The sequence below is a fragment of the Misgurnus anguillicaudatus genome, chromosome 16, assembly GCF_027580225.2.
Source record: "Misgurnus anguillicaudatus chromosome 16, ASM2758022v2, whole genome shotgun sequence".
Classification (NCBI taxonomy): domain Eukaryota; kingdom Metazoa; phylum Chordata; class Actinopteri; order Cypriniformes; family Cobitidae; genus Misgurnus; species Misgurnus anguillicaudatus.
The window spans coordinates 27,159,731-27,183,603 of record NC_073352.2 but is presented as its reverse complement, the minus strand read 5'-3'; the positions used below and the strand labels follow the sequence as shown (position 1 = coordinate 27,183,603).

The 23,873-nt window shown below is 41.2% G+C and overlaps 1 protein-coding gene across 1 annotated transcript; it reads right to left on the bottom strand.

Annotated features, from left to right (window-relative positions):
* Positions 1 to 17,462: 17,462 nt before the first annotated feature.
* LOC141350099 (uncharacterized) lies at positions 17,463 to 21,789 on the bottom strand. The gene is made up of 7 exons (XM_073854590.1): positions 21,741 to 21,789; positions 21,340 to 21,415; positions 21,098 to 21,240; positions 20,270 to 20,503; positions 19,988 to 20,089; positions 18,195 to 18,302; positions 17,463 to 18,113 (listed from the first exon to the last, which is right to left on the bottom strand). Exons 1-7 carry the CDS (start codon positions 21,787 to 21,789, stop codon positions 18,046 to 18,048), a joined length of 780 nt encoding a protein of 259 aa, XP_073710691.1. The 3' UTR covers positions 17,463 to 18,045.
* Between the last annotated feature and the right edge of the window lie 2,084 nt (positions 21,790 to 23,873).

Below are 23,873 nucleotides of genomic sequence, written 5' to 3'. Positions count from 1 at the left end.
AATGTTTGAAAAACGCTTTTGAAAAGGAGACGGGCCGACTACCAAAACACATGTATAGCCAATCAGCAGTAAGGAGCGTGTCTACTAACCGACATCCTTGCCGGGATGCGTATGTGTGGGGCGGGTCTTTTAAAAGAAGGTCCAGATTCTATTGGGGTAGGGGCGTGTTTGTTTAGGTGATTTCAAATATCAACATTGGCTTTCAAACATTGTGCACTCCGCCTTTAAGTGAAGTTAGTGCAGAAATTAAGCGAAGTTGTTTTTGTCAAAATGCTGACAGAAACTTTACTCAAATTGTAATAATGTAAACTCTAATAAAAACTTTGTATGACACACTGATGGATGTCTACTTTTATTATAATTTTTTTCTGTAAACAAGAAACTTTCGTACCCTTTTGTCTAATGTATTTCTGTGATTGGTTAGTGTAGAGGTCAGAGGTGAGGTCACAAATGCAGAAGTTGTTCCTGTAATCGGAAAACTGAAGAATCATCTATATTCTCTCTCTGAACCCCACAACACATTGACACAAGTCTTTAACTGACTGATAAACCTCATCAATGTTAACAATTAAAGGCTCTCTAAGCGAATCTGCGAGACGTTAGTTATTGTTGACGTTTGAAAGTGTTTTCAAACAGACGGAGCGTAGCTAACTCCTCCCCCTCCCTTCCGTGCTTTCATGAACGCGTCCAACCCCCACCCCCAAATCCTTTTTGTCGTTTATTGGCTGGAAAACTTTGTTTTGTTATGTGATGCTAGGTTTGGCCACTTGTTGATATTGCCGTTTGTGAAGCCTGGGCTGTCTACAGAGATCGCGTTTTTTTACAGTTTGATCAGCGGACAGGCAGCAAGCAGATAGTGAGGAGATGTTTCCGGTATGTAACAAAAAATGTTTTATGGTCTAAAACGCTTCAATTCGCTTAGAGCGCCTTTAACAGATTAGAGAATTAAGGGACATGTCATAGTCACATGACAAATACAACACACACAGTGTTGGCATGCAAATATGCATGTATGCAAGTGGCATACTACTCATACTACAGTATTTCTGCAGGGTGTATACTGTGTACAGCATGCTCTTTCTTTTTTTATTCTTTACTCCATTCCAGCATCTATGGTTATATTCATGGCGAGAACTGGTTAATTCATACACTAGTTGATTCAGACAAGTTTATTCATACACAGGCTGGGTGAGGGGCACTTTGGTATCTTTAATTCACCTAACTTGAATGATTTTGGCCTGTGGGAGGAAACCGCAGTACCCGGAGTAAACCCACGCTTACACAGAGAGAACATGCAAACTCCACACAGAAAGGGTACAGCATGCTCATATCTGTTTGCATGTAATACTAAATAAACAGATGCAGTCATGAGATCCTGTACTGTACTGTACTCAACCCTGATCCAGGAGATCAAAGTTTAGCTGATTAACATGATCCATGCTGTAACTACAGCATCTTGTTTGTTAAGTTTTTAAAAAAGCATTTTTATGTAGACTGTTAAAGTGTGAAACTAATATTTTTTTGATGTTAATGATAGTCACTTGTTATTTTAACGTACTGAAAGGAGCTTTTTAAGTGAAAAACACTTGTAAAATAACTACAACTGGATGATAACACCATGCTGAATTAAACATCCCATGTTATGTGACATCAATTTAATATGAATGTGTAATAAAAATATTTCTGCTAATACACACTGGTTTAGATACTAATTTAATTAATAGACAGTATGCGTGTACACTGTATAGAAAATATCTGTAGAGAAAGTGTGATAGTATTTATTCTGATAGAGAGTTACTTTACCTTCAACATTCACTTGAAGTCCTGAAGTAGGTATTTGTTTGCCCAGTGAGTCATAATGCTGTAATGTGTATCTCCCTGAATCTGCTCTGGTCACACTGTTTATAATCACAGTGTCATTATTGATGGTAACGTCAGGTCTGTTACTAAAAAGACCAGATTTAATGTTTGTGTTATTCGGTATTTTACAAATTAATCTCTCATCTTTCCTTAATTCCAGTCTAGAATATCCTAAATTAATATCCCAAATCATCTGTAGAGAGAGTTTGTCTCCCAGAACGGCATTACAGGGTGTTGTCTGATTAAAACTACAGCTCTGATCCACACCTGCAGAACGAAACACACACATACACAAATCAAATCTAACAACAGAAACATTTCAACATGTTTTATTATAATAGAGTCTGAATGTTTTCTGCTGGTATATTACTCTCATCATAATTTAAAGGAACACGCCCACATTTTGGGAATTTAGCTTATTCACCGTATCCCCCAGAGTTAGATAAGTCCATACATACCTCTCTCATCTCCGTGCGTGCTGTAACTCTGTCTGACGCAGCCCCCGCTAGCTTAGCTTAGCACAAAGACTGGAAATGCATGGCTCCAGCTAGTATACTGCTCCCAATAAGTGACAAAATAATGCGATCATTTTCCTATTTATGTGTTGTGATTTGTATAGTCAAACCGTGTACAAATAACAAGGTGATATGAGACACAGCGATCTTATCGCAGTTTACATGCTGAGAGCTGTATTCTCTGGAGACGAGGCGCTGCCGCATGGGCGGTGAGATTTGCACAATTCTGACCGAACTCTCTGCTCCTCACCAGGGGCTTCTCGTGTGCTGCGAGCAGATCACTCCGCCCATGCGGCAGTGCTTCGTCTTCAGAGAATATAGTTCTCAGTATGTATACTGTTAAAAGATCGCTGTGTCTCATATCACCTTGTTATTTGTACACGGTTTGACTATACAAATCACAACACATAAATAGGAAAATGATCGCGTTATTTTGTCACTTGTTGGGAGCAGTGTGCTGGCTGGAGCCATGCATTTCCAGTCTTTGTGCTGGGCTGGGCTGGCGGGGGCTGCGTCGGACGGAGTTGCAGCGCGCGCGGAGGTGGGAGAGGTATGTATGGACTTATCTAACTCTGGGGGATACGGTGAATAAGCTAAATTCCCAAAATGTGGGCGTGTTCCTTTAAAACCAGCCAAGCAACATATTAAAAAATGAACTCATAATGAAACTCTTGAACATAAAGAAATGTATAAGACAGACAGTGGGATGTTTACCATTTTGGGGGCCCTAAGCAAAGTCCAAGAACCGGGGCCCCCCATGCCCCAGCAGTGCCCAAGGTAATAATATTCAGTATATTAAGTGATAATATCTTATAATGTATTTAAAACAATGTAATTAATACTGCAACTTCAGTGTCTGACATCTTACAAAAAAAAAACTAAATGAGGAAAAAGAGAAAACATTAGATTATGATTCAGATTGATCAATGAACAAACTGAACTAACAAACACCAGCAAACAACATTGTAAGTTGGTTACCGCTGCTAAACTGCTAAAGAGAAAGAGTGACAGTACATGATCTACCTTATTACTCTGTCTTTCTTTTATTTATTTATTTCATTTATTTATATAGCATGACTAATCACAACAGACGTTGACCACTGTGCTTCACAAAAAATAGAGAATACACACATCATAATTTAGACTGCAGAAAAGACATTGATCAAACAAAATTTAAGAAAAAGCACGCTCCAAAAGATACAACTTTAGTTTACATTTAAACTCATTTAATGAGGATAGAGATCTCAAGGACAAAGGAAGGCTATTCCAAAGCCTAGAATCAACAACAGCGAAAGCATGGTCCCCTCTTGATTTCAAGCGAGAGCATTAAAGGAATATTCCATTTTCTTAAAAGAAAAATCCAGATAATTTACTCACCACCATGTCATCCAAAATGTTGATGTCTTTCTTTGTTCAGTCGAGAAGAAATTATGTTTTTTGAGGAAAACATTGCAGGATTTTTCTAATTTTAATGGACTTTAATAGAGCCCAACATTTAATACTTAACTCAACACTTAACAGTTTTTTAACATTTCCTAAAAATAGTTCCCAACGGCAACATATACAGTGAAAACAAAGTAGGAGCCAGGATGGAGCCTTGAGGAACACCATAGGTAAGAGGTGCTACGGACGAAATAGAATCTTCAATACCAACTGAAAAGGTTCTGTTTGTAAGATATGACTTTAACCAGCTAAGAGCATTTCCCTGAATGCCCACAGAGTTTTCAAGGCGTGACAGTAAAGCCCTTTTCACACAGACATTCCGGAAAATACACAGAAAATGCATCCTGGATTTTTCCGGGATCATTTGATTTTTTGTTCATTCACACTGCCATGATTAGCCGGCATCTGCAAGGTCCCAGAAAGACACGTGACCTGTTGAAAGTCCTGCCCTCTCTTCTACGCAGCGTCTGAATTTGCATATTATTTATTATTTTTCTCTCCAGAAACCACTTGCGTGCATTTTTGTTTATGATAAGACTATAAAGGAGTGCGCGAACGCACAATTCTATGCTGATGAATGATCTCCGGTTCAGAATGGATATTTGACCAGCTCCCTGATCTCTGCTTTAATACAGTTTGCAGACATTTCTCATCATGATTGTTTATATGCATTTAAAACCCGCATTTTGAGGAGCTGAACGATATATCTTGTGGGGATGACGCACAGGTATTTTCGTTTATTGTAGCTCAAATGAGCATGTGACGCGATATTCTTTTATGCTGCTGAATGATCTCTGTTTCAATGCAGTAAGTGACGAGCTTTCTTACCTGATATCTGATTCAGTCCAGTTTGTTGATATTTCTCGTTGTGAATGTTGTAAATCCCTCATTTTAAAGAGTTGAACCAACTTCATGTTGCCATGACACGCGAGTCCTCACTACGGCACGTGCGTCATTGTTTATGCGTCTCTTTTATCATTTCCTGATAACTGCTTTAATCTAGTTTGCAACATTTCTCGTGGTGAATGTTTATATGCATGTTATCTCTCGTTTTAAGGAGCTGAACCATAACTTTTGTTGTGACGACGCACACGTCCTCACTACGACACGGCCATTACGGCATTTTTTCGGCTACTTGTTCACACAGAGGATTTTCCGTGTATCTGACTAGGTCCTCTTTCCGGCAACGATCCCAGAAGATATACGGGATGTGTTTGTGTTCACACAGAAGCTTGTCTGGCAATTTTACGGGTATTTTCTGGGACCAAAGGTCTGTGTGAATGGGGTTTAAGATTCTATGATCGACCCTATCGAATGCCGCACTCAAGTCCAAAAGGATTAAAATGACAAAGACAAGAGATACCAAAATATCATTTAAAACTCTCAATAAAGCAGATTCAGTATGGTTATCTCTAAAACCCGATTGAAATATCTCCATGATACTATTCTCATTAAGAAAACTCTGTAGTTGTAGTGACACAGTCTTCTCAAGGATCTTAGAAATAAAAGGTAAATTTGAGATGGGTCTAAAATTTGTCTAAAATTAAGGCATCTGTTTATAATTGGTAGAATCCAATGACTCACCCTCTCAAAAATCAGTTTGAAGAACCATGAAGGAACAGTATCAAGAGATGAGACAGTAGGTTTCAACTTGGCAACTATGTCTGTTAGAGAACCTGGTAATTGGGTCAAAAGCATTCAAAAACCTGATGGCCGAGGGAGTATCTACCGGATCAATCATTGGCTAAGTTTCAACGCACTGCATGAGAACACTATACCGGTTCCTCAAAGAACCATTCAGTTAAACGTTTTTTAAAGAACAATTTCTTTAGTACCTTTTATATAATCCTAAGAACCTTTTTGAAACAGAAAGGTTATTTGGATGTTAAAGATTAACATCCAAATTTAGATAAAAAAAATTCTACTATGGCACCATAAAACCATTTTTTTTAAATGAGTGTATAGCAACTTAAAGGTGCTAAAAAACATCTTTGTCAAATTTTGCTATGTACTGTAGACCCTTAAGTGGTGCGATAGGGGCAGGTGTAAGTGGTTACAACTTATGGTTCTACATAGGACCAATTGACAAAGGTGATGTTGAGCACATTCCTGATAACCTGCGCGAGGGCGTGGATGTACTGAAGAGCTATTTATTTACATAATTTAAATTACTGTTAGTTTAAATGTACTTACATTAAACAACTATACATCATTAAAAAGTGTTTTGATTTAAGATTTAGTTTTTGACCTTTATTTTCATCTGAGAATCCTAGTAACAGTAATTTCTTCATTTTTGTCAGGCGTTATGAAAATGAAAAACGGTACATACCTTTAATTTGAAATATAACCCTCAGCCGCACTCATTGATAAAAATACTCCTCCGTGATCGTCATGAAAGCACTCGATAAAACAACATCTATCGGGGCTTTTAATTCAAAGTATGCATTTTTGGAGAAATATTACTTCAATTTTATATGTTTACTTCAAATTTCTGCAGTGGGGGTAATATTTCACCCATTTTTATTCCAAACATGGCTATATGAGCAAGCTGGAGTCTGCAGTCATTCACACTCAGTTTGTTTCATTCATACGTGAAGCCGGAGGGCGCTAAAGTCTGAAACTCTCAATATGAAAACTTTCATAGAAAGAATAAGACGTCAGAGCCGGCAGCAGCTGTCAGTCAGACGTGAACTTGAACAGTGACCTGCAACGAGCGATCGCTGTTTTTATAATAACATGCAAATAAAGATGTTTTGATGTTTTAAAACCATGGAGACAATAAACACGATTAAGATTATACATGGTTTGTCTGTATTTTTAACGCTATGTCTGGTATTTTCATAACAGTACTGTATATTATAATGCTATGCTAATCGAGCAAAGCTAACAGCATAAATAACATAAAATTGTTTATTTTCGGTCTTATTTTATGATCCAAAGCCACATCAGATCACGCATGATTGTTTAAGCACTCGACTTTTGATGTTATAATGTGAGTTTTATTATAAATGCTTTTATTTGTAGTGTTTTGATGGTATGCTAAGCTAACGTACTAGCTGTTCTGTAAACATCTGCTGTCTGGAGATATGAGATATGTGTTTTTTAGGAATAATTTTGACTGGTAAAGCTTCTTTCTTTAAGGTAAGTTTCTTTTTGTAAGAAAGGACTTTAATAAAAAGAAAGTGAATTGAGACAAAAGGAGGAAATAAAACACTAAATAGAAATTATGAGCAATTATTAATAATAATAATAAAATAAACATTTAGACAGCCATATCCCGGATTAAAAGTTGTTAATGACTCATCCGGATGCTTATTTAATGAGTCTGTTTAAAACACGGAGCAATAGGACAATAAACTGAAAGGATGTTGTGAGATATAAATAAACAAACATTAGCTTAGCATTTTTGCTGTTTTCTCTAAATAAATTTACATGACATGGGTCTAAAAAACATTTCATAAAATACAGAGTTTTAGAGGTATCATCTTCAGATTTAAAACAGAACATGGTCAGACCTGTGGCTTTAACTGCAGAGCATTTCTAGATTGCTCCAAGGCCAATTTCATTTAGATTTTCATAACAATATTTCATACATGTTTGGTGGAGTTTATAAAAAAGTATAATTTAAGCTCTCTATAACAACTTTTTTCTTTATGACAGTAACTAATGTTCACCTCTTAATAAACTTTCAAGTGTCTGCTTTCAAATGAGACCAAACTTATGCTTTTAGTGCAAAGACTTCATAAACTGTATCTATTTTAGTTTGGCTATGACAGTTTTTGTGGGGGGGTTCGGAAAATGGAATGAGGGCTAACAGGTTTTTAAAGACAGGTGCTATTGCACTTAAAGTGGTTCCCTGTGATTACAAGACAATATACCAGTTTTAGTTCATGCACACATGTGACTAAACAGCATCATAACATTTAGTTTGAGATGATCATTCACTTACACGAGCCAGTCTGAAGCACCACCAGCATCAGTCCAAAGATGATCAACATTTCACTGAAGTTTCCAGAAGTTAGTAAGTCTGTCAACAGTGTAAAGGCAAAGTCCTGAAGCAGACTGAAGTTTGAAGATCTTTCACTTGGGCGTGTATCTTACTCTGACAGGACTACATCTACTAAAACTGGACTCACAGCCTTTATTAAGAATCAGGAAGTTTTGTCAGCTATTATTAGTTTTGTGGTTCAACAGTTTTAACACACAGACACAGAAAGTATATAACATGATCATCACAAGAACTGTTTATAAAACGACATACAAAATCACAAAAAGCGAGCAGAAAAAAGAGAAAAATCACATCACAATGTCTTGATTTCAATTGGTCAGTCGTGACATACGAAAACAACTGCTACTGCTGATAACACAACACAGATCTATCATCTGTTATGTGGATGATGAATGAACCCAAGTGCAGACAGATATGATGAACACTAAAGACTTTTATTATGACAAAAACAGAAAATAAAACCCACGAGGGGGCAAAACAATATAAACAAGATACTAACACAGGAAGTGAACACTCAACAAGACTAGACTATAACTACACTTAACAGGATACACAACAATAAACTTGACAAAACACTTATATATATATATATATATATATATATATATATATATATATATATATAACACTACTAGACAAGACTTCGATGACAGTGTACTCACAGGAATGATACACAATCCACAACCACAGGACAACAAACACAAGGATCTTAAATAGAGGACAACTAATGAGGGCAACAGGTGACAGGAATTAAACAATGAAGATGAGAACAACAAGGGAGCGGGGTAAAAGAGACAAGACACAGGGAACACGTGGTCTAGTAAAACAATACTAAGACCACGTGAACCCACACAAAACATGGGTCTGTCATGATTCTGCCACAAGACAAGATTAAACAAAGGACAAGATGGCAGAACCATGACAGAATCCCCCCCTAAAGGAGCGGCTTCCAGACACTCCCCAGGGGAACACTAGACACTGGACAAGACAGACTGACAGATAGACATACACCAAGAAAACATGACAAATAACATTAATGGCAGACAAGAATACAAAACAAAGGGGTTAGGGTGACATAATAAAAACAACAAACAAGGGAGGGGGGGCGGAGGCAAAACAGAGTTCACAAAAGGAAGTCCAGGTAGAGTGGAGCTGGGTGGGCAAGGGGTCTTTGGTTCAGGGGTAGTGGAGGGCTTGGGACGAGGAGTCCGGGCAGGCTTGGCGGGGATCTTGGAGGGAGCAGGCTTGGTTATGGATACAGACTGGGTAAGGGGAACAAATGGAGGCAAGGCAGGGTTCCAAGGCGTGGTAGGGGTAGACAAGGGAGCAGATGGGGGCGAGCCAGGACTCACAGGGTAGGAGAGAGAGTCAAGGGAGGACATGGAGACAGTAGCAGGGGACCAGGCAGACAAACAGGTTGACAGTGCTGGGGAGGAAGCAACAGAAGGAGCTGGAGAGACAGGGGGCGCTGCGTCCGGCAGCGGAGACGAGACAGTGACGCAGCGCTCCCTGTCTCACAGGGTAGGAGAGAGAGTCAAGGGAGGACATGGAGACAGTAGCAGGGGACCAGGCAGACAAACAGGATGACAGTGCTGGGGAGGAAGCAACAGAAGGAGCTGGAGAGACAGGGGGCGCTGCGTCCGGCAGCGGAGACGAGACAGTGACAGGGGGCGCTGCGTCCGGCAGCGGAGACGAGACAGAGTCCGTGACAGGGGGCGCTGCGTCCGGCAGCGGAGACGGGACAGTGACAGGGGGCGCTGCGTCCGGCAGCGGAGACGGGACAGTGACAGGGGGCGCTGCGTCCGGCAGCGGAGACGGGACAGTGACAGGGGGCGCTGCGTCCGGCAGCGGAGACGGGACAGTGACAGGGGGCGCTGCGTCCGGCAGCGGAAACGAGACAGGGACAGTGTCAGTGACAGGGGGCGCTGCGTCCGGCAGCGGAGACGAGACAGGGACAGTGTCAGTGACAGGGGGCGCTGCGTCCGGCAGCGGAGACGAGACAGGGACAGTGTCAGTGACGGGGCGCTGCGTCCGGCAGCGGAGACGAGACAGGGAGCGCTGCGTCCGGCAGCGGAGACGAGACAGGGAGCGCTGCGTCCGGCAGCGGAGACGAGACAGGGAGCGCTGCGTCCGGCAGCGGAGACGAGACAGGGAGCGCTGCGGCGGGCTGCGCAGACGGCAGGGGCTGCAGCGGCGGGCTGCGCAGACGGCAGGGGCTGCAGCGGCGGGCTGCGCAGACGGCAGGGGCTGCAGCGGCGGGCTGCGCAGACGGCAGGGGCTGCAGCGGCGGGCTGCGCAGACGGAGAAGTCAACCCCCTCCTCCTCTTCTTTCTGGGGCGTGGTGCAGACGCCATGGCAGGCGAGGGGAAAACTGTGGTGGGAGCAGCAGGTTCCGAAGAGGACCCCTCGGATGGCGACTCCCACGAAACTCTCCGCTCTCGCTTTCCACGTAGCGACATGGGTGGGGAGGAGCTCTCAGGGGCCGAAGGAGGAAGACTCGGGTCGCCAGACGCCACCACTCCCAAGATACATCCCTCCGGGACAGATGGCAGCGTGGCAGATGGTGATGCCATGGTAGGTACCAGAAGCTCCTCCCGACACAAGTTGTCCACCACCTCATGGAACGGGCGGCGGATCAACTCCTCCCGTTCGGGCAAGGGAGGAGGGACGTTGAGCCCCGAGATGAAATAGGAGTTGAGGAGGGTCTCTGGCAACAAAACCCTCCTCGCTTCCACCGCCAGGGCATACCCCCTCAGGGACCTCTCCTGCTGGGGAGGAAATGGGGCCTTGCCCATCTTCATGTCGGCGGCAGTCGACTGCCACCAAAGTTCTAGGTCAGCCGACTGCCGCCTGGCAGGATGACACGGGTTGTCTGCTGGGTTCTGTATTGGCTTGTGCATTCTGTTATGTGGATGATGAATGAACCCAAGTGCAGACAGATATGATGAACACTAAAGACTTTTATTATGACAAAAACAGAAAATAAAACCCACGAGGGGGCAAAACAATATAAACAAAATACTAACACAGGAAGTGAACACTAAACAAGACTAGATTATAACTACACTTAACAGGATACACAACAATAAACTTGACAAAACACTTATATATATATATATATATATATATATATATATATATATATATATAAAACACTACTAGACAAGACTTCGATGACAGCGTACTCACAGGTATGGACACAATGCACAAGCACAGGACAACAAACACAAGGATCTTAAATAGAGGACAACTAATGAGGGCAACAGGTGACAGGAATTAAACAATGAAGATGAGAATGTCACAGGGGTGACAATCTTTTGGGCGGAACCAAAAGTTGGGAAAGTTTGGTTCCGCCCGGATGTTTCCACCCGGACCGGGAAGAGAAAACACCGGACATCCGGTAGCATCGCGAGGGCTGTAATCAGCCAAACTACGGACAGCTGCGAGTTGTTAACAGGAGCGCCGGGTGATTGGACGAAGGCAACACCCAGGCGAGTACTTAAGAACAGTTTAAACCACAGTTTGTCGTTGTTATCACCGGTGTTGGTGTGTGCTGTAGCGCTGAGTTGAGCTCGCCTGGTACGCCCGTCGGATTGTTGGACTTGCTCTCTCTCTCTCTGTGCATCGTGGGATTTCGGCTGATGGAGATATTGAAGACCTTACGGGTTGGGAAGTAAACAGAGACTGACCTTGTATGAACGAAGTGAAGGAAGAAGGAACGTGCTATCGTGAGTACCCATTTGTGTAGCGGTGGTATTGATGACTGGAGAAACCGTTTATCTGTGTAGCTGGAATTATCGTAAGGAGAAGTTAACCTAAGGAAGCGTGAGATAACGGAAGCACCACAGTTGTGAGTAAACGAATTCATTCATTGAATATAACTTGTATGTGCTTGACCTGGATATCTTTTAAGTGCTCTCCAGCGAGAGCGGGTGGCCCTGCCCCTGAGTCAGCGTGGTGGGTGAGCCACAGGATCTTTGTGTGAGACAGCCACAGTGACGGAAAACAACTGCTAGGCCGTGTTACCACCTCCACATTCTCGCCCAGAGCGAGGCGAAGGAAGACGGGCGTCTATTGTGTGCACTGAGCGTGGTGGGTGAGTCTTGGATGTAGAAATTTCACTTTGAAGTGGTGCTGTGTGTATTGCAGTGAGATTGCTGTGTCGTGTCAGACGTACCCCGCCTCCAGTCACTCGCTAGGGGCGCTGAAGAGGAAAGCGGTTCTAGAAAACCCTGTGTACGATTATGCTGTGAGTGTGTTTCAGCCTTAGAAATCACGGAGTAGTTCCTGAAGTATTTTCGTAGCCAAACGCTTGGCGGACTTGTGTTAGGAGTGGCGGTGAAGATCTGTACGGCTGGCGGTGTGAGTATTACCAGTTTCATTGCTACTTTACCTGTGTGCTGTTTATCATCACAGAGTTAGAGGCGAAGGAGATCCGCTGCCCCGAGGTCTCTACGAAGGGGCGCCCCGGTCCAGTTTTCGATTGCCAACGGGCGTCGAGGAAAGGGCAGCGCTCGACCCGGTGTGACGGCGTGACACTCTCGCCCCTCTGTTGGACCAACGAGCTAGCCGAGAGGGTTTGGTACCCGGCGCTATCTTGGAAACCACTGCCGGTCGACACAATGCGCCTGACAGTTATCGTAAGTCCGCCACCCCGAGAAGTATAGCATAACCTGTTCAGTCTGTCAATCAACAGGGAAAAGGAGTGGGCTGAGAGAGCTGCGAAGCTGTCGTCTGTGGAGGAAGAGAGAGAGAACAAGCGTGAGCTCTAAGGAGACCCGTTGTGAAGGAGAACCATACGTACCAGAAGCTGTGATCAGCGAAGAGGTGAGAGAACTAACTGAGAACGATTCACTGTGCCTTTGTGTCCCAGCTGTCGCCTGTGGAGGAAGAGAGAGAGAACAAGCGTGAGCTCTAAGGAGACCTGTTGTGAAGGAGAACCATACGTACCAGAAGCTGTAATCAGCGAAGAGGTGAGAGAACTAGCTGAGAACGATTCACTGTGCTTTTGTGTCCCAGTTGTCATCTGTGGAGGAAGAGAGAGAGAACAAGCGTGAGCTCTAAGGAGACCCGTTGTGAAGGAGAGCCATACGTACCAGAAGCTGTAATCAGCGAAGAGGTGAGAGAACTGACCGAGAACGATTCACTGTGCCTTTGTGTCCCAGTTGTCGTCTGTGGAGGAAGAGAGAGAGAACAAGCGTGAGCTCTAAGGAGACCCGTTGTGAAGGAGAACCATACGTACCAGAAGCTGTAATCAGCGAAGAGGTGAGAGAACTAACCGAGAACGATTCACTGTGCGTTTGTGTCCCAGTTGTCTTCTGTGGAGGAATATAGAGATAACAATAGTTAGCTCTAAGGAGACCCGTTGTGAAGGAGATCCATACGTACCAGAAGCTGTAATCAGCGAAGAGGTGAGAGAACTAACTGAGAACGATTCACTGTGCCTTTGTGTCCCAGCTGTCGTCTGTGGAGGAAAAGAGAGAGAACAAGTGTGAGCTCTAAGGAGACCCGTTGTGAAGGAGAACCATACGTACCAGAAGCTGTAATCAGCGAAGAGGTGAGAGAACTAACTGAGAACGATTCACTGTGCCTTTGTGTCCCAGCTGTCGTCTGTGGAGGAAAAGGGAGAGAACAAGCGTGAGCTCTAAGGAGACCAGTTGTGAAGGAGAATCATACGTACCAGAAGTTGTAGTCAGCGACGAGGTGAGAGAACAAATTGGAGTTGATTCACTGTGCTTTTGTGTCCCAGCTGTTGTCTGTGGGAGAAGAGAGAGAACAAGTGTGAGCACTAAAGTAACGAGTCGAAGAGGAAAATTCATACTTACCCAGCAGCTGTAGTCGGTGGAGAGGTGAGGAGACTCTCGTGAGAACGATCCACTGTGTCTTCATGCCCCAGCTGTAGCCTGTGGAGAGAAAGAGAAAACAGGAAGGGAGAGTGAGTCGACCACCAAGGAGCTGCGTGGGAAGACGGCGGAGTGCCGCGAACTACACGCAGGTACACGGACAGGAAACAGTACATGCCCATATTCATTGTGATTTTATTCTGCCTCCAGGAAGGAAGAGGAGCGCGCGACGGGCAGAGGGAGCCAGAGGCGGGAGCCCGTTCCCCGACGTAAAATTCCCCCCCCCCCCCCCCCCCTGGAGGACAGATCCTGATCTTAGTTTTAATTCCCCTTTCCCCAAGTCCCCATATATTTTAAATATTTAAATAAATAAAGAATATTTTTATACTTACCTGTACTCGTTGTTGTCTGGTCATTGGGTTGGTTTTGGGGACCTCCTCGAGGTGGAAGTTAGAAGGGGCGTGGCTTAACCCTTAGCGGCCAGCCCCTGGCTTGTGACAAGAACAACAAGGGAGCGGGGTAAAAGAGACAAGACACAGGGAACACGTGGTCTAGTAAACCAATACTAAGACCACGTGAACCCACACAAAACATGGGTCTGTCATGATTCTGCCACAAGACAAGATTAAACAAAGGACAAGATGGCAGAACCATGACATCATCCAGGTACTGAGGGAATTTAACTGATACTAGGCTACAGTTCATGTTTAATGTAACTCTTTGTCTCTTTACTCAGTTTTTAATTTGAATAAATGAGTTTATAAAATATGTAAGGAATAATTGACGAAATGCCATTGAATTATAAGAAAATAATGCACACTCAAGGTTGTAATGCAGCGCAATCCGAAGGGCCGCTTATACCGCTTATACCACGGTTACCACAAACATTGCTCTAGGCCTATTTTTAAGACATTTGACAAGTTAGGTGTGTGGTTATTGAAAAGTAATGCCTACCCGTGGAACATTTTACCGTTAATTAAGTCGAATTCTGTACATTCAGCCCATTGTTATTACAAAATAAGCCCTGAACATCTTGTCAGGTTGCAACAACTTTCTAGATGTTCTGTACAGTGTTATATAGACAGGCCATATACTTAATTTTGGGCCTGATTTGCACCCCCTGTTAATCGGGGCCATGGCCCAATTTGAGGCTTGACACACCTAACTTTTTGTCCAAACATTCCTCCGTTGTATAGATTTTAATTATTTTACTGCTCCCAGTCAGTGTGAAATCATTATTACAGTCGGCAGTTGTGTGGTCTCGTCTGGTCAACTTTCTACTTTGTGCATTCAGAGGATTTTAATATAATGGGTATACTGTAATTGGGTATAATGTAAATGATTTGAAACTGTCCTTTTGTCTGTGGTCTCTCATGGATTTAAAATCAGTTAAGATTTTAGACGTCACCAAAGACGTCACCTCTGCCATGCCCGCCACAATATTTTTGTCCGTCTTGGCAGCAAACACTGGGAGTGTTTTATTGATCTTCATCTGGTGGCTGCTGTGACCACTGACTAAAGCAGGGTGTGCAGCTGTGACCGTACACAAAAATGGCGGCAACGAAACATAGTGATGTCACGTTGTCAGGATGAATAGAACATCTCAGGCCTAACTTAAAGGGACACTTCACCGATTTACATTAAGCTTTGTATCGTTAGAACCCCAGTCATGTTTTTAAATGGTCATGCAGCTGAGCTGAGGCAGATAGAGGAACAGAAGCCAGAGGAGTAGGCCGGAGCCTGGGCTTCGGCTGAGTAGAGGAGCCCGGGGAAGACGCCGCAACAATCGGCCTCTGCTGCGTAGAGAAGCCCGGACTGATAGTGCCTTTACTCTTTCTTTATAACATTTCTGCATCAGATAAGGATATGGACGTTTGTTTGGTGAATGTTTCCAGGCAAGAGAGCAACTTTGCGCGTGTTTGGACATGTTTATTTCACAGACGTGTTTCGGCTTACGAGCAGACGCGGTGCGGAGTATATGAGCTTGGACGGACTCTCACTGTGTGCTTTCTGATTAACATTTCTGCATCGGATAAGGATATGAACGTTTGTTTTGTGAATGTTTCAGGGCACTTTGTGCGTGCTTATTTCAAAGACGTCTTTCGGCTTACGAGCACAGAGCTGAGGCAGCGCGTCTGTGGAGATATTGTGCAGAGGACGTGTTTGTGTGCAGGTTGCAGGGATAAACGGATGTCTGACTAAAGTGAGTGTTTCTATTTTCTTTGTTATACTAAGGTGGCATTTATGTACACAATAGCATATCTGAGCCGTGTTCCGATTAATGGGAGTGGCTTGCAGAGCTGTGCATTGTGGTGCATAGTGGGAGTTGTAGTTTTTCATACAAATGTGCTCTAAAGTCACGTTCTGTCTTTTCTCGGTCAAATAGACACAAAATTCTAAATTTATGTTACATTTTGACTACAAATATGACCCACTTTCAATAAAGATGAATGTTCCTATCGATGAAATGGCCCTTTAACAATGACAATACAATGAATAAATACATAAAGCACAATAATTTAATTCAGCTTATATAAGAACTGCCCATAGGAAGAGTCAACTTGATTGAAACATAAATTAATCTATGCTTCCTTTAAGTGATTTACGTGCATGCAAACATTAAACTACAATAATTCAAGCTACAATGCTGTTGTGTGATGCTGCGAATGACTGCACAAAAAAAAGGAAATGAGATTCAAGGTACTGTTGGAAACCTTTTTTTAGCGAAGACCAGGAGAAAGGACAGCTAAAGGCATCCCAGATCATCCCATTTTAACAGATAAACATTACAGCAGTGCCTGTAAATGCATCTTATATCACCTTTGAGCAGATAACAAATGGTCAACTTGCTCAAAGGAACTAAGGCACGCCAGCTAATAGCTTCAATTACCCACCTTATAGCTTTCAATTACCTTATTAAAACAAAAACAATTACTTAAAATTATATTTCAACAGTAAAATAAAAACTTTAATATAAACATAATATAAACCTCAAACAAAACTGAATAAATACAAAAATTTACATTTTCAAAAATTTAATAATTCAGAAGTTTCAATAAAGCTTGTTTGTGAGGAGCCCAAACATTCAGTCCTGCCAATCTTCATTAAGGCCAAATAAGCACAGTGACATATATAAGAGAAACAGATATAGAGTTCACTTGCGTCCAGTGGATGTATCAGATGTAACCTAAAATTCACTTTTCCTTTTAGAGGTGACTTTGGACAAAATGCTATCAACAAGAACAATATCAATGTCCCATTACTCAATTGTCTGTTAATGCTTTGATTTTTCTCTTCAGAGATGAGTCCAGCTGCATGCGTTAAATATGTTGCTATGCTGTCAGCCCTCAGACAGAGGAAGGAAATGAAGATGGGGAAAATATTTTGAGGGTTCTGAGGAAACAGCAGCTAAAGACATCTGAGCTTCCCTAGTAACATCACACCTAAATCTGTCTTAATGTCTTTCCTAACTGTTCTGGAGATATCATTTACCTACCAATATTTAACTTTGTGCTAATGTACAGTTAACTGTGAGTGGACATTAAATACAGCAATTTATGTAGGGCTAAATATAACATTAATGTAATCTAAAATGTAAATGAAATTCTTTCACTGTTGTTTAGCAATGCATGTTTTAATTTAACTGTGTGGTATATACTTAAAGGAACAGTTAGTGGGGCGACACGTATACTGAAAAGTGAAGACATTTTGATCGCCCCCTAGTGGCGTTTTCCCAACGAAGGTTTCAGTTACATTATTTTTCTTATCATGATTGCTGGTGTAGCCTACTTTGAAGTGTTCGTTTTTTTTTTAATAAGTTTGGTTTAAGTTATTAGTTATAAAAAAATATGTGATGACTTTATTTGTGTTTATGATTGAATCAAACTGGAAAATGAGCAGGAACTTGACACCGCAGCACCACACAAACACATTGTATATTACCAAATATACAAATAATGTTTTGTAGTGAAATAGGTGCACTTTAAAGAATTGAGATGTCCACAAGATGGCAGAGCTTGATCATTTTCCGGGTTGTAGGAGGAAGGGAGCATATTTAAAGCATGCATAGACATTCACAGTAAAATAATAAAGCCAGTATGTGTGAAGGGAATGAAACAATTGACCCAATACACCCGATACACAAGGTCATAGGCCTTCACATAACAGGGACTGTCAGAACCCTGCCATCATGACAAGACACAAATATTAAACAGGATTCTATTGCAGGATCCTGACACCCTTGGCAATACTGTACATGAACATTTAAAGAAATTAAAAGAAGTCCCAATAAAAATATCATAATATCCAGGCCGGTGCTCGAGGTTAAAGCTTTATTCATGTGAAAATCTTTGACATCGTGAAATCATATAAGTGATTAAATCTGCTTCTGTCTAATATTGTTCCAGTTTTCATACAGAACAATATCTTCTTGCTGTTTCTCTTCTGAAAACATCACATTATAATCATTATCACTTAAAATAATCTTAATATTAGTGTTTCAGATCCATCATAAGTGTTTGTCACCTGGTGTTTGTGTGCTGGTGCGCTTTCTGATGTAGATGTGAAAGCCTCCTAACAGAAGCAGAAGAAATATCATCTGTAAGGTCCACACTATCACAAACGTCAGAGAGACTGAAACACAAACACATCAAACAATATCTGTCAGTCAATCATTTCATTAAATCATCAACCCATCTGATTATTAATTATTGCATAAAATAGCTAAAATTAAAAATCAAATCTTACCATCTCATCATAAAGACAGTGTTTTTTAAATAATTATTTAACCTCACATTACACCAATTACCAAACAGTATGTGCAGTGTACACTGTATAGTAAACAGTAAGCAGTACACTAGTATTGTATTATTAACATACTGTAGCTAAAAAGAAAAATAATTAAGTCCAAATAGTTAAAGGCGGGGTGCATGTTCTCTGAAAGCCAATGTTGATATTTGAAATCATCTAAACAAACACGCCCCACCCCAATAGAATCTGGACCTTCTTTTGATAATGATGTCAGTTAGTAGACACGCACCTTGCTGCTAATTGGCTACTAGTGTGTTTTGGTACTCGACTCCATTTTCCATAGCCTGGGTGCCAGCCGATCTTAGCCCCGCCCACAACATTTTGAGAACGGGAAGATCGGTCTGGGGTTTCTGCGTTGAGGAGCTATTATGCTAGACCCAAAGCTGGTCGAACCAATCAAATTGTCAGGGCAGGCTTTATACGATGATGGACAGATGATCAACAGTAACGTAATGCACCACGTCACCAAAGAGCGCGTGTGTTGATGGCTGCCGCTGTAGAGTTTAGATGTGTGGATTCTGACATTGAGTCTGTTCTAAAAGATATCGACAGCGCATTGATTTTAAAAGAGGAACAGAGAAACGCGAGCAAGGCATTTGTTGATGTTTTTGCCGTCCTTCCTACGGGATTTGGCAAAAGTTGGTCGCAACTGAAATGGGTATCACGGCGATGCAACTCGGCGTGCATGACGAGATGGTTATAATTAGCGGTCATTGCCAGCTACTTTTCGGAAGCCTAGAATCGTGATTGCTGAATAAGTGGAGGGACATGCTAGGCTCCAATATTTTCAAGCCAACGTAATGGGTATCGTCGTGGATGAAGTTCACCTAACATACAAATGGTAAGAGATGGTTTTACTGTATGACTTAGTAAATACTTAATGTTGTGATATAAACAAAATGTTTTAAACATAGTAGGTGTTGATGTACATTCCCTAACTCAGCCTTAGTATAATCACAATGTTAGTGTCATTGTAGCGAAATAACTAGCAGTTCGGTCAGGCTGCTAAAGACGTAATTTCAACATAGCACACTCCGTTGCTCTGATTGGTCGTAGGTCTATCCAATTGAATGCAGAGGCATTTTTCGGTTGAGACACGCCTCATAATTATAGCTCAATGGAGCAGTATCAGACTCAAATTCTGACTAGAATTGAGTATGACAACGTCAGGCTACATTTTCCAGTGTTTTTTTTTTTAAATCATGCACTACGCCTTTAAGTGAATTTATTTCAGAACACAAAAAGCGAAGCTGTTTTTGTCAGAAACTTTACTCAAATTGTAATAATATAAAATTTTGTTATTTCCTTTATTAACTGTAAATAAGAAACATGTACCCTCTCCTGAGTCTGATGTCTGTTTGTTAATGGGTAGAGATTAGATGTGAGGTCACAGATGCAGTAGTTGTTGCAAATGCAGTAGTAGTTGCAGTAGTTGTTGTTGTTTCTGTAATCAGACACAGATGAATAATCATCTCCATTCATATTAACTGTAAACAATAAACTTGTACCTTCTCCTGATTCTGATGTCTGTTTGTTATTGGTCAGCACAGGGGTCACATCTGAGGTCACAGATGAAGTAGTTGCAGTAGTAATTGCTGTAGGTGTTGTTCCTGTAATCAGATGAAGAATCATCTACAATCACTCTGAACCTCACAATACATTGACATAATTCATGAACTGACTGATAAACCTCATCCCTGTTAATAATTAAACCTCCAGATCAGATAATTAATTCATCTCAGTCACTCTTGTTGTAGTAAATCAGTAAACATTCATAGTTTAATGCTCACCAGGACAATGGTTTACAGTGATGCTCTTCTCTCCATGACTGATGTGGTTCTTCACGCTGCAGATGAGGTTTCCAGAAGTTTCCCCATCCAGATTAATGATGGTTTTATTTCCTTGTGCATGTGGTTGTCCATTCAGAGTCCAGTTGAAGAAGAGTGAATCCCCCTCAGAGAAGCAGGAAGCCCACCTCTGCTCACTGATGCATTCGACTAACACTTTCACTGAGCCAATAGGAGCTGGAGGGACACGTCACGGTCACATGACAAATACAGCATACACAGGGTTAAGAATGGCATACTTGTATACTACTCATACTGTTTCTGCAGTGTGTATACTGTGTACAGCATGCTCATATCTAAATAAACAGGTGCCGTCTACATCCAGAGCATGATATCCTGTACCATTCTGTACTCAACTCTCATTTCCAGTATGATCCAGGAGGTCAAGGTTTAGCTGATTAACATGCTAATCTTATGCTGTAACTACAGCATCTCGTTGTAAAGTTTAAAAAAAAGCATGTTTATTTAAATAGACGTGGAACTGATATTTTTCTCTCTATGCAGGATTTGATGTCAAAACAGCCAAATGAAAGGAACTTTTTAAGTGAAATACACCTGTAAAATAACTGCAACTGGATGATAACTGACACCACACCATTTGCTGGTTTAAACATCCCATATAATGTGACTTCAATGTAACATAAAATATTTCTGCATAATACACACTTGTTTAGATATATTTAATTATTAGACAGTATGAAGTGTACACTGTATAGAAAAGACCTCTAGAGAAAGTTTGATAGTATTTATTCTTATAAAGAGTTAATTTACCTTCAACATTCACTTGAAGTCCTGGTGTAGGTATTCGCTTGCTCTGTAAGTCATAAAGGTGTAATGTGTAGTTCCCTGAATCTGCTCTGGTAACACTGTTTATAATCACAGTGTCATAACTGATGATAACATCAGGTCTGTTTCTATAAAGATAAGATTTAATGATTGTGTTATTGTGTATTTTACAAACTAAACTCCTCTCTTTGTTTAATTCCAGTCTAGATATATGAATATCCCGAAACATCTGTAGAGAGAGTTTGTCTCCCAAAGCTGCATTACAGGGTGTTGTCTGATTAAACCTGCAGATCTGATGCACACCTGCAGAACAAAAACACACAAAAACATTTAAAACAGAAACATTTCAACATATTATAATAGACAGTCTGAATGTTTTCAGCTGGTAAATATTATTCTCATCATCATTTAAAACCAGCAAAACAACATATTACAAAATTATCTCATATACTTACAACTCTAGCACATTTAAAGATGTGTTATACTATAGCACTTAAAGTGGTTCTCCTATGATTACAAGGCAATTAACCATTTTTAGTGCAATTTAGCACCATCTTTTTTTTGTAGAGCTGCCCACGTGTGATTAAACAGCATCATAACATTTAGTTTGAGATGATCATTTACTTACATGAGCCAGTCTGAAGCAGAACCAGCATCAGTCCAAAGATGATCAACATTTCTCTGAAGTTTCCAGAAAAGAGTAAATCCATCAGAAGAGAGTAAAGACAGAGTCCTGAAGCAGACTGTGAAGTATGAAGATCTTTCACTCAGTCGCGTGTCTGACAGACCACATCTGCTTACACTGGACTCACAGAATCAGCAAGTTTTGTCAGAATATATTGGTCAAAAGGTTTCACCAACTTGGCAAGATAACGAAAGTATATAAAATCTCATCTCAAGAAATTATAAAACGCCAAATTAAATCACTTGCTTACTTTCCTTTAATAATGGATTTGGAAAAAGCAAGCAGAAAAAAGAGAAAAACCCAGGTCTGATACAGTATACATTTCTATAGACCAGGGGTCTCCAACGTGGTGCTGAGTAGCCCGCACAGAGTCTGTGAGATGCCTGCCAAAGCACATTCTTTTAATAGTCTCAATTGTTATATTAATTTATTACATATTTTTATATTAGCTTGGCTTAGTTTACATGTGTAAAATTTTAAACAATACTAAAGCATATCAACAAGTAAAATAAAATCAACAAGTAAAACAAAAAGTTTTGAGGTTATATCAAAAAGCAGCCCTTCAGATTGTTTTATCCATTGGGGTAGCCCTTGCTCACAAAAAAAGATGGAGATGTGTATTTCCAATAGTATACTGCTTCTTGGCCATCGTCTAAAAGACATTCAAGGTATCTGGAGGATTTTTAAAAATAAATTTTATGACTTTTACGAACTGCAAATTTAAATGTAAAATGACAGTAAAAACATGATTTGCATGATACAACTTTTTATGAAACAAAGTGATAAACTTCCCCATTTCAGCCTTGGTCTTTCACTGTGGTTTGCACAGAACAGCATACTTATTAATAATGGTAATTCATTATCTGCCAGACACTTTCATTACAGAAGTATAGAGGTTTTCTCAGAAATGACTGCACACAAAGCAACGCAGAACGCTGGTACCTGACTTTAAAAACTTGCAGCAGCAGCACCAGTGAGTTATAAGGCAATACCTATCCAACATGCATGCTTTTACTGGTCATTTTGACAGATCACTCCCCCAAACATTTCTGTTATTTAGCAGCATCTCACAGCGTCTTTGGCAGGGCTTTTTTATCCGCTCTCTGCTGATCCTGAGGCTCCCTTTTTGCACAATTTATAGAGAACCATGGGCAGTGCATGGCTGATGTTGGGTGCGTGATGGCATTTTTACATCATGAAGTCCATTATTGCCTGATTTGTATATTTTGAGAGGTTTATCATTCATTCATCAGTCTATCACGTCAAGCTGAGCTGACTGCACAGCAAGCAGGCCAAATGACATCCAGACCACCGGGAAATGTCCCGGTGTTCCAGATTATCTCAGCTTTTTTTATTTGGACAAAAAGTCAATTGCGACTAGCTTCGAATTGGGCTATGACCCCTGATCATGTAAATTTAATGTATAGGCCATACATTAAATTTAAAGATAATTGCGTTTTTGTAAAGCACTTTTGTTAAAGATCAGATTCAGAGCGATGAGTTTTTACTGTTGAGTGAATGCTTCAGTGTTTTATAAGTTGTGTAACCTGCACGACCTGGTGGTGTTCAACCAATCAGAATGAAAGACCAGAACTGCCCGTTTTATAAAAATACTGAAAAAATCAGAGGTTGAGACTTACCCAGAGCAGTCAGGCAACACTTACTCAAAACGGATATACACATTGTTAGCTTCCATGCGTACACTTAAACAAATGGGAAGTGCTAGTCGTATCTATGAGGTCATGGGGTTCCTTTCTAAATATAGAAAAGTCCCCTGAACCTTTTGCAAACTTTCCTTAAAGCAACACTGTAGTTTTTCGACCTTAAAATAATATCTTTAAAATTATTTCAGTGGTAGAACAACTCTGTAAGTTGTGTGGTTGGGTTGGATCACAAAGATTCGCTACTTACAGCACCACAGGCTACTTTAACTGCTTGCTTGACATATGACTTTCTGCATTCACCGGTTCTGTCAACAAAATCACATGTATTGCCCTGCCCACAGCAAGGCTATATAACAACAGTATTTTCAACACTGATAACCACCTTCAAGTCCAAAAAATGTGCATCCATCCT